Source organism: Triturus cristatus, chromosome 3_2 (genome assembly GCF_964204655.1).
Source record: "Triturus cristatus chromosome 3_2, aTriCri1.1, whole genome shotgun sequence".
Classification (NCBI taxonomy): domain Eukaryota; kingdom Metazoa; phylum Chordata; class Amphibia; order Caudata; family Salamandridae; genus Triturus; species Triturus cristatus.
The window spans coordinates 350,277,160-350,289,481 of NC_140584.1; the positions used below are offsets into that span (position 1 = coordinate 350,277,160).

At 40.5% G+C, this 12,322-nt stretch overlaps 1 protein-coding gene across 1 annotated transcript in view; it reads left to right on the plus strand.

Moving 5' to 3' along the window:
- Window positions 1-12,322, plus strand: part of MYOM3 (myomesin 3) — a 508,088-nt gene that overhangs the window by 90,870 nt on the left and 404,896 nt on the right. The window contains exon 5 of the mRNA XM_085647857.1: window positions 9,211-9,368. Within this exon, the coding sequence (XP_085503983.1) occupies window positions 9,211-9,368 (158 nt within the window). The remainder of the gene's footprint in view (window positions 1-9,210; window positions 9,369-12,322) is intronic.

A 12,322-nucleotide genomic window follows, 5' to 3' on the forward strand; every position in this document is an offset into this window, starting at 1 on the left:
ACATGCGGGTTGCTTGGTTTAAAACATGTTCTCTGCACTATATCCACTTGCTACTCATGCTGCTAATTGCTGCAAGTGATGCAGTGCAAAGTTTGCCCACCTTTTATACGTCATAAATATGTCACAAATACTTAAGAGATACATGATATGAAAGTGCACTTTGCACAAGTTTCTTGTGTGGTTTAAAGCATTCATGTAAGTGTTGCAGTTGGTATCATTATTAAAGAGTGCATTCACTGTATGACTAGAGGAGTTGCTCATATCATGTGTTTTACCATAACTTATTCTGATATTAATTGAAGTTTCAGTGAATTCAACCATCTTCACTAAAGGAGCTAATGTACTTATTATTAACATGAACTTCGACTTTCTCCTCCGAAAATCACCTGTCCGGGAACTCCTATCAATAAATCATTGATTTGATCCAGGGACACAACATCATCTGAAACAGGGCCATAATAATTTATAAAATTCAATATTTTCCCATATAGCCTAGTTGCCACCCAGATCCATCTCCCATGTGTATCTCTATGGACCTGTAAAAATTCCCAGGGAAGTTTAATCGAGAAATAGATTGCTACCCCTCTCACCGCAAGGCCTGAAGAAGCAAAATAAACTTTTGAAAAGACCTTGGGTATAAAAAGTTTGGGGGAGTTTGATTTCAAATGTTTCTCCTGAAAAAACAATACTTGGGGATTTAGTGATGTAAGCCATCTAATAAGAGCACCATAGTTCTTTTTATTTAACATCCCATTGGCATTGGCTGATAGGATCTTACATCTACCGGTTACTATAATTGACACTAACTTGTATATTAGCTATACCTTCCGCTCATGCTCTTTCTTCTGCTATTAACCCTACCTGAAACCCTCCCTTCCCACCCCGGAAAGAAAACACCCACTCCTCGAAATGTGGAAAAAAGACCCCTACCTGCCACGCTACCCACATTTCGGCCCTCCCATCTAACCTCATGGGTGTCATGAGATTACACCTTGGGTGACCCCGTTGACCCCAGATCTCCCAACATTACCTACAAATCAGTCCATGGACAGGCTAGCCCAACTTATATTTGGAGAAAGAAAAGATGCCCCTCATGTTGCCATGTGGTAATTCTGATTCCAAATAAATAAGCTAATATATACCGATGTTCAACAGTGCCTTTAAAGACAATCCTACTTGGCTTGTAAATAAACACGTCTTAACCAAAAAATAAATAAATAGATAAATAAACAAATCATTTACCCCCCCATTACTATATGATACTCTATTTATCCAAGTATCATTGCTTACGCACTGGATCCTGTCGAGATCTCCTTCAACAACACCTGGGCTTCATCTAAGTTGGAAAACATAAAAAATGTCCCCTTTACTAATACTCTCAGTTTGGATTGTTGAGCAATCGAAGCTTGAGCCCCATGGGCTTTAAACAGATGGAGAATCTTGACAAATTATTTTCTCCTTCGAGCAGCAGCGGCCGTCATATCTGAGAAAATGCGGTACTTAATAGTCTCATTTACTAAGAACTGTCTTTGCTGGATCGCTTTTGTCAAGATTCTTTCCTTAATACGAAAGTCTGCAAAATTTAATAGAATTGTTCTAGGTATCGTGAAATTGGGAAAAGGATGAGCTGGAACACGGTGAGCTCTTGTAATCGTAAGATCACCCTCAAATTCAGGAAGCACTTTCTGCTTTATAAATGAGCTAACCCAGAGGAGGGTTTGGGAGCCTTCGATCCCCTCAGGAATCCCAACGATCCGAAGGTTGGATCTCCGAGAGTAATTTTCAAGCTCCTCTAGTTTATTCTCCAGATGCCTTTTACTTTTTGCTGCCTCCTTTACTTCTCCAATTACCGATGACATTTGCTCCTCCAACACTGAAATTCTAGCTTCCGCCTCCTGGAGTTTAATAGGGAAACATGTCATCACTTCTTCAATTTTCCCCAGCCGTTGATGTAAAGAGGCGATTTCTTGTTGTTGCGTTTTTTTCATTTCGCGGATCTCCTCCAGTATTAAATTCAGCATTTCTCTTACATCTAGCTGATAGGCACCCAAAGTCTCTATATTCTGGCTAGGGCTGCCTTGTAGATCCACATTCATACTTCCAGCCTTAGGATCAACCCAGCCAGCTAGAGCTTCTGATGATGATTCTATCCCTTTGGATCTTGATTGAAATTGGGGTTGAGCTTGGGGCTTCATTTGGGGGATTATCAATGAGGTATTGCTCGCTGTCCTCCTTTCCTCACCGGCTGCTCCTTGTGGCTGGACTGAATTTTGTATAGGTGGTGTAAGTATAGGTATAGGTGTCTCCACAAGGCTCACGGAGGTTAGAGATGTTGGGGACACAACTACGTCTTGAGCATGGCCTTGAGTTCGACCTTGATGTGTCATTAACCCTTCTAAATACTCCGACTCAATATTAGCTTGGGGTGTTTCCCGCTCACTGCTAACTGGATCTACGACCAGTCCTTCCCCCACTTTAGATAATGGACCCTTAGATGTCTTTGATACTGGGCTAGGGCTAGGACTTAAGGAGGGAGATTGAGAGGTAGCTTTCTTTTTTTTTTTTTTAAATAATGGAAATTCCTTCATCTCCTTTAATTTTTCCTTTGGGACACCAAATGTGGAGTTGTCTTGTGGAGACTGGGCAGGAACAGCAGCCACATCCACCCACTCCGAAGTGGTGGCCCCTTGATTAGCAAGAGTCCATCATGTTGCGGAGAAGTGATAGGAGGCAGCTCGTCCTCCGAACTTTCAGAAGTACTCTCCAGCCCAGAGAGTTGGAATTAGGATTAGAAATTACTTCTTTTTTGGCCCTACGAGCAGTGCCTTTTGCCATTGCAAGGCGTGTTTTTGCCTTAACGCGGGCCGCAGAATCTGGTTTGGTGGCTGCATTGACGTTTTTTAGCAGTTTTCCCATACTTGCCTCCTCTTTATTTTCAATACAACAAAGTCTCTCCTTTATTTGTTTATTTATTTTCCGGCACCCCCTAATTACCTCTTCTTCAGGGTATCACCCCCAGTCCTCCGTACATAATATCCCGTCAATTGGTAGTTGTCTCCAGGGCAGAACAGCAGCAGACCTTCCCGTGCTCAAAAGACTACAGCGGCTTGGAGAAAGTAAAGAGGAGCTGCCACTGCCGCCGCTCAAAAAGCCACTCAAAAGCCACTCAAAAGCCTCAGAGCCGCCACATGTCTTAATTGCTGGTAAACCTTTTTTTTAAAAGGAGGAAACTGAAACCCCAATAATACTCCAGATGGTTCTTGCACTTAACTGTGGGGTTTTCTGGCTTTTCCGAGCGCTGATTGCCGCCCCCTTATCACCTGAGGCCTCGTCTTATTGCAAGTCTCCATCATCACAAAAAACTGAACATGTATACATTTTTAAGCTTGCTCAGGAGCTCAGAAGGGAAGAAAAACAATACCGATTCGGAGGCGCTCACTCTTCTTACAGCGCCAGCAGCAACCATCAGTCTCTGGGTGTTCTCGTCAGCTTCCCCGTGCAGCCCCCAGAGGAGGAGGAGAAATCTCGCTGCGTCCCGCCGTCGCACCTCACAGCACCCTCGACATGCTTCACTCATACCGGCAGCCCTGGGAATCACAGCAGATCACACAGCGATCATCCCCATCGTCGCAGTCACCCCTTCATCTGTACCGCTGAGCAACGCCGAGCACCCAGAACACGCCAGTCAGGTAAGATTCGCCATCGCTGGGGGGAGGAGCAGCGGGTCACCTGGGGCTAGGCGGAGGCGTGGATGTATCAACTGGTTTCATATGATGATTCTAAACATACTACATATTGTAAGAACCGAATGCTCTGCTCAATAAAAAATTATTAAAGAAAAAAAAAAAAAAGAAAGGGGACTAGTCAGCCATTGCAAAGGGCTATGATAATAAAACAATATTATCAGGAGTTTCGGAGGAGATTTTAACTTTATACAGGATGTAAGGAAAGATACCTCAAATAAGAACAAAAAACTATTAAAACCAAATACAAAGAAATTAATGGGAATAATCAGTCAAGAATACCAATTGGTAGATTCATGGTGGGAAATTAATCCAGATAAGGAGTTTTATACTTGCTACCCGCACCGTTTTCGAACGGCGTCTCGAATGTTTTTTTTTCTTACCTCCAGATCCCTCCAAATTCAAGAGACCGGTATAGGCTGTAACCCTTTCTCAGATCATGCTTATGTTGGGGTAGAAATGGTGTTTGGGGGAGGAAGTAGGGAACGGCCCAGGTGGCAGCTGGATCGTCTCCTTCTCCAAAACGAGGATTGGGTGAAAAGGTTTAGAGAATGGATTTTGGAATATTTCCAGATCAATGAGAATACAGCAGCCCCCTTCGCAGTTTGGGGGGGGTTCAAGGTGGCGGCCCGCGGCCAGATAATAGCCTTTACGGCTGCTCAGTCCAATATCCGAAGGGCTAAGATTACTAAACTGCAAGCCACGGCGGATCAGGAATATGCTCTCCAACTCCAGCTTCTCCCAAATCAGTATGAGCAGGCAAGAATAGAGCTGAGGGATTTTTTTATGTTAGAAGAAGTCTGTAATTCACAAATATTTCAACAAAGGGTTTATGAAGAAAGCCAGTTGATGGGCAAATTCTTAGCAAACTCGACGAGGAAAAAGCAAGAATCTGCAATAATATCCAAGGTCTTAGACCCCCGGACTGGTCAAGAAGTGATTAAAGGCAGTGATATCCCAAAGATTTTTTTAGAACATTTTAATCAGCTTTACTCTACTGAATACTTAGTTGAGGAGAAGACGATTCAGGAGTATTTTATTAATATGAATGTTCCTAAATTATCAGATAACCGGATCAGTGAACTGGCCTCGTAAATGGAAGCCGCCGAGATTTCGGCAGCCATCCAAACAACAGCTGGGGGAAAAGCTTGTGGGCAGGACGGCTTCCTTATCGAGTTTTATAAAGTTTTTTTAAAGGAATTAATTATCCCCCTTAAAAATGTATTCAACTTTATTAAGAATGGTGGTGCCGTCCCAGCTGAATTTAAAGAAGCAATAATTGTCTCCTTTGTTAAAAAAGATAAAAATCCGGCAGATGTAAACTCTTACAGACCTATTAGTCTTCTGAATTCAGACTATGAAATTTTGATGAAAGTATGGGCAGAGCGTTTTCTATTTGCCGCTCAAGAGACAATTCACAAAGATCAGACCAGCTTTATAGCAGGTAGATCTATGGCAGCTAATATTTATATTTTAATACATGCCCTGGATTATTTTAATACAAATTTAATCCCGGCAAGTATTGTAATGGTTGATGCAGAGAAAGATTTCGACCTCGTGAATTGGAAAACCCTGTTTTTTACTCTTGGTCGGTTTGGATTTCCTGCCCAGGTAGTTAATATGCTACGTAATATCTACCAGGTAGCCACGGCTCTGGTAGTTATAAACTCAAGTCATGCAGGAACCATAAAAATAAATCATGGAACTAGACAGGGCTGTCCGCTCTCGCCATTGCTTTTTACTTTTTTCAAAGAACCTCTGGTAATTAAAATACGAAACAATACCGCTATTCAATCACCGATTCCTGGCATGGCTAAACTTAAATTATTTGCTGATGATATTATTTTATACCTGACCCCCGATAAAGAGAATATCGAAACAGTTTTGAGGGAATTCTCGAAATTCGAACAAATAGGTGGGTATAAAATAAATGCCAATAAAACTGAGGTTCTGGCCCTCAACACAGATCTGAATTCTTTTCTATCTTGCTTGAAGACACAAGCGACTAAGTCTGACCCCGTAAGATATCTTGAGGTATTTGTATCCAACCAGTACCAACAGATATTTGTACTGAACTATTTACGAATGAGGAGCAAGATTAAGAAGCTCTTGGAACAATGGATATTACTTCCCTTATCGATAGTGGGTAGAGTTTCATTGATTAAAATGTCCATATTACCATTGCTTATCTTTTTGTTCACTAATGTCCCCATCAAGATAAATCAGTCCTATTTTAGGGAAATTGATTCCCTACTTAGGGGATTTGTCTGGGGTAAGAAAGCCCCTAGGGTCAATTTGTCAGTGGTGCAACTGCCTATAGAACAAGGGGGTTTGGCGTTGCCGCATTTGAGAACATATTATGAGGCCGCTTTTTTAGATTTGGTGTCTGGCTTGATGGAATCAAAATGTACCAGCGACAGCTTTTTTATAGACATAATGACGCAAGAAATTGGATCACTCACACAAGTGTTTTTAAAAACTTCCAAAAAAAACACGATACAAGACGTTAAAAGATTACTTATTTAGACTTCAGTCCTTTTTTAAAAAGACCGGCCTTCAGTACCTAAAATTGAGCGAATGTACCAGTCTCGGTTTCCAGCTGCAATCAAGACATATAAACCTTTGGGAAGGTTGTGGATTATTCGAGCTACGACATTTTATAATTCAAAATAGGCCGATCTCCTGGCTAGAAGTAATGGCAAGGGCAGAGAGCCATCGGAAACCGGCCTTTTTGAATATTTACGCATTGTTCATCTGCTAAAAAATACCTGTGGTATATTGGACGCCCCTAACCAACATGTGACAGCCCTTTATGGGGCCAATGTTAAAGGGGTGGTATAGGCTGCTACATAAACAGGGTCAAGCTCCTATGACAGAGAGCCACTTGGATAAAATAACCCGGGAGACAGGATGCAGGCTGGTTTTAAAGGAGTGGGAGGCCATCTGTTATCTAGGCAGTAAATTATTACGTGCCGCAAATTTCAAAAGGATGGCCTTCCTTTCGCGATGGCTCTCTTATCTAACTCCGGCGGCTTTACAAAAAAGATTCCCGGGAGTAGAGAACAAGTGCTTTCACTGCCAGATAGATGGGGAAGGTGCATGGCTCCATACTTTTTATGAATGTCCAGGGCTGAGGCTCTTTTGGGATGCAGTCTTTTTTTATATTAGGCGAGCAATTCGAAAGAATGTCTTGTTCGAGGCTGAGGCAGCCATGTTTCGATTTTGTAGAGAAGGTACGATCCTATCTGAGGCCGAAAAAGCTTTCGTATTTATTTCTTGTATGGTAGCTCGTTCTCTAATTCTGCAAAATTGGAAATCTAGTGAAGCTCGCTCTCATTTGAAATGGTTCAATAAAATGAAAAGAACCCGTAAATTCGAAGAAGCTTACGCTAGACGAGTGGGGGCCACTCGGATATTTGAAAAAAATTGGAAGTTTTTTAGTGACCTAGAAAAGCTTAAAGAGGGATTTTAACACTCGGTTGGTATATGGATGTAGCATTTTTACTATAAGGCATTTGCACTTTAGAAGCACCAATACTTTGTTAGTTGTTGCATTTTATAGAATGACGTATTCTGCATTCCGTTTTATTACCCAACAAGGTTATTAGTCATCATAGCCATAGTTTTTTTTTTTAATAACATGCTGTAGTTATGACGGCTTTTTTGATGATAAGCAGGCACTAGCACTTTATAGGTATTGCACTTTAGAAGGACGAAAAAGTTCTCTCAATATTGCTGCTTTCCAAGATAAAATTTGCACTTTTCTTTCTGGCACTTTAGAAGCACTAATACTTTGTTAGTTGGTGCATCTTATAGAATCACGTATTTTGCATTCTGTTTTATTAGTCAACGATGTTATCAGTCGTCATTGCCATAGTTTTTTTCTTTTTAATAATAACATGTTGTAGTTATGATGGCTTTTTTTGATGATAAACAGTCACTAGCACTTTATAGGTATTGCACTTTAGAAGGGTGAGAACGTTTTTTCAATATTGCTGCTCTTTAAGATAAAATTGCACATTGTTAACTTGCGAATGAGTATATGATCAGCTGCTCTCTATTATTGTGTATTGAAAGGCTGTCGCTTGAGTTTCTGTATCAACAGGTTTCATATGATGATTCTAAACATACTACATATTGTAAGAACCGAATGCTCTGCTCAATAAAAAATTATTAAAGAAAAAAAAGAAAATGAACTTCGACTTTCATAAATGTTTGCCTTAATATATTAAACATCACCTATTGTTTAGATAGCTAGATAGACACCTTTCTTATATATGTAGAATGTGATTTCTCTTAATACAACAAGAAGTTTATGTAATGTGTGCACTAATGTTATACGTATATTTCATTAAAAGTAGTTCTTAGCCATACATTCATCTGATTAATTTGAAGACTTTATGTATGCCACATGTTATTCAAATCTAATGCACTAAAAACTTATATGCATGTGTGTTCGAATGTTAGTTAATGTTTAAGTTGTCCTGACATTTAGGGCCTTTATTTCACAATGCTGCATAAATGCTGTTTTCCATTTTCTGCTAATGTGACATTTCTTGCAGGTATTCACATGCATTGTTAGTTATAGAATGCGATTCATTACTGTACTAGAGATAGAGAAAAGCGCTTGAGAAGAAGACCTTGATGATGGAACACGGGGAACCAGAGAGTTAACTGATAGACCTACTGAGCAAATGTTGCGAACCAACATGTGTATGAGAAGGAGATGTCGTTCCCATATCCAATGTGGGATAACCTGCCGATGTTGCTGTCTGCAACCTGAGAACTGAACGAGAACAATGGACCCCTGGTGATTCGTACAAAGGGGGTGTTACCAAGAGGCTTCCCTCTATTGAATGTAGATTTCCTATTATTAATTTCAATATGGTAATATTATTTGGAAATTATATTTATGACACAATATTCTGGTGCTATGCCATTTATGACCTTACACCAAAACTCACATTTATTTGTAAAACCATATTTATGGGTGAAAACTAATGTCGAACATTAGGGACTTTGGTGTATAAAACAGTAAGGAATTTAGCTAGCCTTAGAACCTGAGATATCGAAGTGAAGTGGAAAAGTTCACGGTGAAAGGGGCACAACCACAATTTAGTAGGATCACAGTAATTTTCATGTTAATGGACAATGCTAATTGGTTGGATTTTATTTTCTGTCATTGATTGTCATGTTACTTTAGCAAAGGTGAACTACTAGCATGCGTATATTGAATTGAATAAATTGCATTTTTCTCATAATGTCTATTGTGACTCAGTGATTTAAATAATCCAGCCCAGTGATCAAGGCAAATCACATTTCACGTTCACCATGTCGATGGAGCTCTAAAAAGAAACTTGCACAAACAATGTGGCCAGCCTATCTTGAGTTGTTCATGTTGAATCAGATCATTACTGTAGTTTAGATTAAGGTAAAAACAATTAAATATAAAAATGTATCTTTTAAGGCTCAGGAGAAGGCACGACAGACCAAGGAAGTCAAGGAACTGTGCGCTCAGCGAGCACCTATGTTCTGGATACCACTTAGAGCCCATGCAGTCTGGGAGAGAATGCCAGTCACTCTGTCCTGCACCATTCTAGGATACCCACCACCAGCTGCCAAGTGGTAAGAAGCGACAGCCTGATATAAGGCGGGGTTTTCTACTTAAAGATTGCAAATCTAAATACATGCTATGAGTTTGTTATCGAGTAAAATGGTAGAAATTTGTTTTGTAAGTTCAGTTCCTCAGTATTCATGTTTTATTTGTTGTTCTCTGTTGTCAACTGAAAACAGTTGTGCATGATGTGCATAGTGCAACAATTGTATATTGTTTTAACTATATTGTCTGGGATCTTCAGCAAGAAGCTGTGAGCTGAGAAAACACATTGTGTAACTGAATATTCTTTTTGGCTGCGATTTCCATGCAATATTATCCATCTTTGTAACATTATGTCCCAGAATCTCTTGCTTATAAAACTTTTTTGCAAGCAGCCCATATCTAAGCTATGCTTCGTGGGCATCTACCATATTCATTAAATTAGACAAATTACCACTGTGCAGCTTGCAAGTGAAAGATGTGTATTCAATCCAGTGTGATAAAGTAACAGATTTTCACTCATCCATCACTTTTTTGTGCACTTTAGTGTGTCGCTCTCAGTGGGACATGCATGCCTATTTGAGGGTTCAGTGCACATTGTGCCACTGGAACCAAGCTGTACCTGTGTGATGAGCCCTGATGAGGGTGAAACCCATCCTGTGTTGCTTGTTTTCCAGTTCAGGGAGGACTTGGCCTTGCAGTTCGGGGTGGGCTGTTCCCACTGGAGCAGGGACAAGACTGAATTGCATATGGCTGGGCCCTAACTGAGGTGGCATGGTGTGCAAGAGTAGTAATTATTAGTGGCTGAAATTAATTCAAGCATTTGATCCATCCATTTTTTGTATATTTGATTGTGTCCACATGAATGGCTGGAGCAAGGAACACATCCACATTTTATCATCCTTTATCATTATACCCCATGCTGTGGACAACAATTGCTGCGAATTGTTACATCCATTCTGTTTGCATGTGCAGAGCTTATCTCTGGAAACTAACCCATACTTCCATTACTTCACATGCAGCTAGGGAGACATGTTGCAGCTTTGTATGTGACATATTGGGCAGCGAGGGAGAAATGCTGTAGTGTGAATAGCATAGGCCCTCATAAGGTGCAATATCAGTGATGTGCATTGGTTGTGATGTCACCTGCAGCATAGATGTATACTGCACTAGTGAGACTGTCTTGAATAGGAGCTGGTCCAGAATAACTTGTCCCTGGACAATATCCTCATCTTCTATGTGTGACTCTAGGGACAGATATTCAAAATTGCTGAAGGAGTGATAACAAAAGACCTAAGTTGGGAGCCTGCGACGGCACACACACAGAATGCACAGGGGAAAAATAGAGCCTGAACTAGGACTGAAAGCCTGCACTAGTATTGAGAGACTGAGCCTGCAGTGTGACAGAGATGGCTTGAATACACTTACAGTCATGGACTTGTCCCAGCAGACAGGTCCTGTCCAGCACACAGTACCTTCACTAGGACAGTCATGGCTTATACTAGAGCACACAGCACCTGTCCTTAGGTAGAGGCCCTGGCCCTGCAATCACAGGCCTAGCCCCGCAAATAGTACAGTACAGAGACATTGCCCCAGTACACTCACAAAGGCAGTCTATGTTTCAATACCCAGTGTCAGTCGCAAAGCCGCAGGCCTGTATTCAGAGAGATCTACTACCGGGCTCTCTCAAGAATGTGCTACTGTTAAACCTGTCAGTCTTAGGGCGGTCTTCCCCCAAACGTTATGCCTTCCTCGTCCATTTTTGGTGATCTCGTGTTTTTTCTGGCCTTAGAACTCTGTGCACTTTAACTGCTAATCAGTGCTAAGGTAAGTGCTTACTCCTTATAACATGGTAACATTGGCTTATCCCAAATTGGCATATTTAATTTACTTATAAGTCCCTAGTTAAGTGGTACTACATGTACCCAGGGCCTGTAAATTAAATGCTACAAGTAGGCCTGCAATGCTCATTGTGCCACCCTCTTAAGTAGCCCTATTTAAACCTGTCTCAGGCCTGCCGTTGCAGCCTGTGAGTGCAGTGTTAAACTTCTATTTCAACCTGACAAAATAAGCTTTTGCCAGGCCCAAACCTGCTTTTTAATACATATAAGGCACCCATAGAGTAGACCCTTACACAGACCAGAGGGCAGGGTGCAGTGTATTTAAAACGTTGGACATGTACTTATAAGCTTTACATGTCCTGGTAGTAAAAAACTCTTGCATTTTTTTTCACTACTTCAAGGTCTACCTCTCCCATACACTAGCATTGGCACTACCTTATTACATTTAATAAGCTGAAAGTTCCAAATGGGAACAGGTAACCTGTTTATGTTTGGTATCTTTGGAATTGTGATGAATAAACCTCTCTCATGGCAAAGTGCGATATTAATTTACAGTTTTGAAAATGGCACTTTTACTATGTTTTTTCTAGGTAAAGGTGCCTGCAAAGGATTTTATTTTAACATGTTAAATAGTAGTAAAATAACATCATTTATGAGATCCCAGATAGTAGCCTCTCAAAACATGAATTTTCAATGTAAATTCATATAATCAAGAGAATTATGCACTCGCTTTTGATTATTTAAATTTGTGCACATGTTGAGGATTGTAAACATACCCAGGGTTTGTGATTTTCCCCTGAGGGAACGGACAAAATACCCAAAATGTTACAAAGTTTTTGAGTGTTTTTAAAAAAACTGGAAAAACGAGGTGTGCAAGAAAGTGTTTTTCTAAGTGGTAGTCAAGATTCACTATTTGCGTGGATTCCAAATACTTGCAGGTTTTTTTTTGTTTAGATTTCTTTATTGACTTTTCAGCATAACCAAAAACATACAATGATACAATACACTCTGTAAGTACTGCTATAAGCCCCATCAATTAGGCTGGCTTGGATACCAAAAACGAAAAATACACAAACCCATTGTATTTAGTTAGTAGGCAGAACTAAAGACAGGGCTTCCCAACGGTACACTGGGGCGCTGAA